A 1,783-nucleotide genomic window follows, 5' to 3' on the forward strand; every position below is an offset into this window, starting at 1 on the left:
ACTATTTTAGTTCTTCGTGATAATTCATTTTTACAAAAAGTGCTACTTAAGTGTGAAACGTTATATTTTAAAAATTATTTGCCTGCTTTGCATAAATTAATGAAACCTTCAGTAGTATTGAATGTTAAAAATCGAGCATTTACTGGTAAAGACATTAGTAATATTACTTAACTTTAATTTAACGTTCATTGTGATGAGGTAACGAAAACAAAAAAATATGTTATAAGATAGCTCAAATAACTGTGAAACTAAGTTAAATTCTATTATAATCTTGCAAATATTTGTTTTAAATTACAGAGTGCTAATTTATGATTGAAATATAAAGAGATGTTACGTTTTATATAAATTAAATAAAAAAATTTTCAACATATTTTTATACTTTATTGCAAACCTTAAAATTTTTTTGTACATTGCTATATTGTACAATTTATTATTTTTTTAAAAGTAACTAATATATTTAATAATAATAATTAATCAGTTCAAATCGAGTCCATTCAGTATTTACAATTTTTACTGCTTATGATTAATGATACAAGTCTTACAATTATGTGTTTTCCATAGAATCGTCTTTCATGATTGATGGTTGTAAATTCACCAAAACGCAAATAACGTGCACTATATTATCTATATATTTGAATAAATTGTGAGTTATTTTATTTAAAATTTGATAAGTTCGAATCCTTTGCATTATTTTTTCAACGTGAATATGGCACTTAGCAACAGTGTACGTCTCTGTAGTTTCTTCTTCAGTAAATTCTATCTTTTTTTCTAAAAAAGGCGGCATCACCACTAAAATTGAAGATCCACGCTCATCTATGATACTTTGAATTTGGGGAAAGCCTTTGTCAGCTAGCACTACATCTCCTTCTTCTAGCAGATCAATTAAATGTGATTCTACAGTGATTTGTGAATCACTCTTTCTGCCACCAGCTACTCTTGACTTGAAACTGATGAATCCTCCTGGGGTTATTCCAACAAGTAGTTTGGCTGTGAAAGCTTTTTTATAATGTGAATAAGTGAAAACACGATCATCTACACGAGGTGCAGTTTCAACTCGAAATTCTCTGCAGTCTATAATAACTCTAGTTTGGCCGTAATCTGTACGAAAACATTGTGGCATGGTGTTTTGCACATCAACTCTATCTGGCCAAAACACAGCATCTGCAGTTGACCTGGCTAAATACCGCACAGTAGAAAAGAAAATTTTTGAAATAGTCGTTCTATCCTTACAGAACAAAACACTCATTGCTGAAAAAGTCAAGCCTATCTTTAGTTTAACTAATGTCATAAACAATCTATCTTCTTTAGAAATGTGCCTGTTGCTCGCTTTAGGTACTTTTAATCTTTTTAATAAAAAATTGAAAGTTGCAAATGTCACACCAGCAAGATCTAAAAGCTGTTGTTTTTTTTTAATACACTCAAACCCAGAGAAATATTTTGATTTAACCTCTTCACTTTCAATACTAGGTCCAATACATTTGTCTTCAAAAGTTTTGATTTCTGTGTTACATTCAAAATCCTTGAACTTCTTACGATTAGTAATTTTAACAGGGCCACAAATTTCAACTATATCTGTTTGTATTTCAGCCTCGCAAGTTATTGTGGATGATTGTGATGATGATTGCACATATGTAAATCTGTTGCATATAAATAACTTTGATGGTTCTTTGGAATCTATGAGTAGATAAGCTTCACATTCTTGATCACAAAATTTCTTTTCTACAACTTGTTCTATTTCTACACCACTATTTGATAGCTCTTCAATAATTTGATCCGTGTCCAT

The 1,783-nt window shown here is 29.9% G+C and overlaps 1 protein-coding gene across 1 annotated transcript; it reads right to left on the reverse strand.

Moving 5' to 3' along the window:
- Positions 1-544: 544 nt before the first annotated feature.
- On the reverse strand, positions 545-1,783 carry LOC131674589 (uncharacterized). Its single transcript, XM_058953347.1, has one exon. The coding sequence runs from the start codon at positions 1,781-1,783 to the stop codon at positions 545-547; it is 1,239 nt and encodes a 412-aa protein (XP_058809330.1).

The sequence above is a fragment of the Phymastichus coffea genome, unplaced genomic scaffold (genome assembly GCF_024137745.1).
Source record: "Phymastichus coffea isolate CEN01 unplaced genomic scaffold, Cenicafe_Pcof_1.1 PCOF00014, whole genome shotgun sequence".
In the NCBI taxonomy this organism is placed as follows: domain Eukaryota; kingdom Metazoa; phylum Arthropoda; class Insecta; order Hymenoptera; family Eulophidae; genus Phymastichus; species Phymastichus coffea.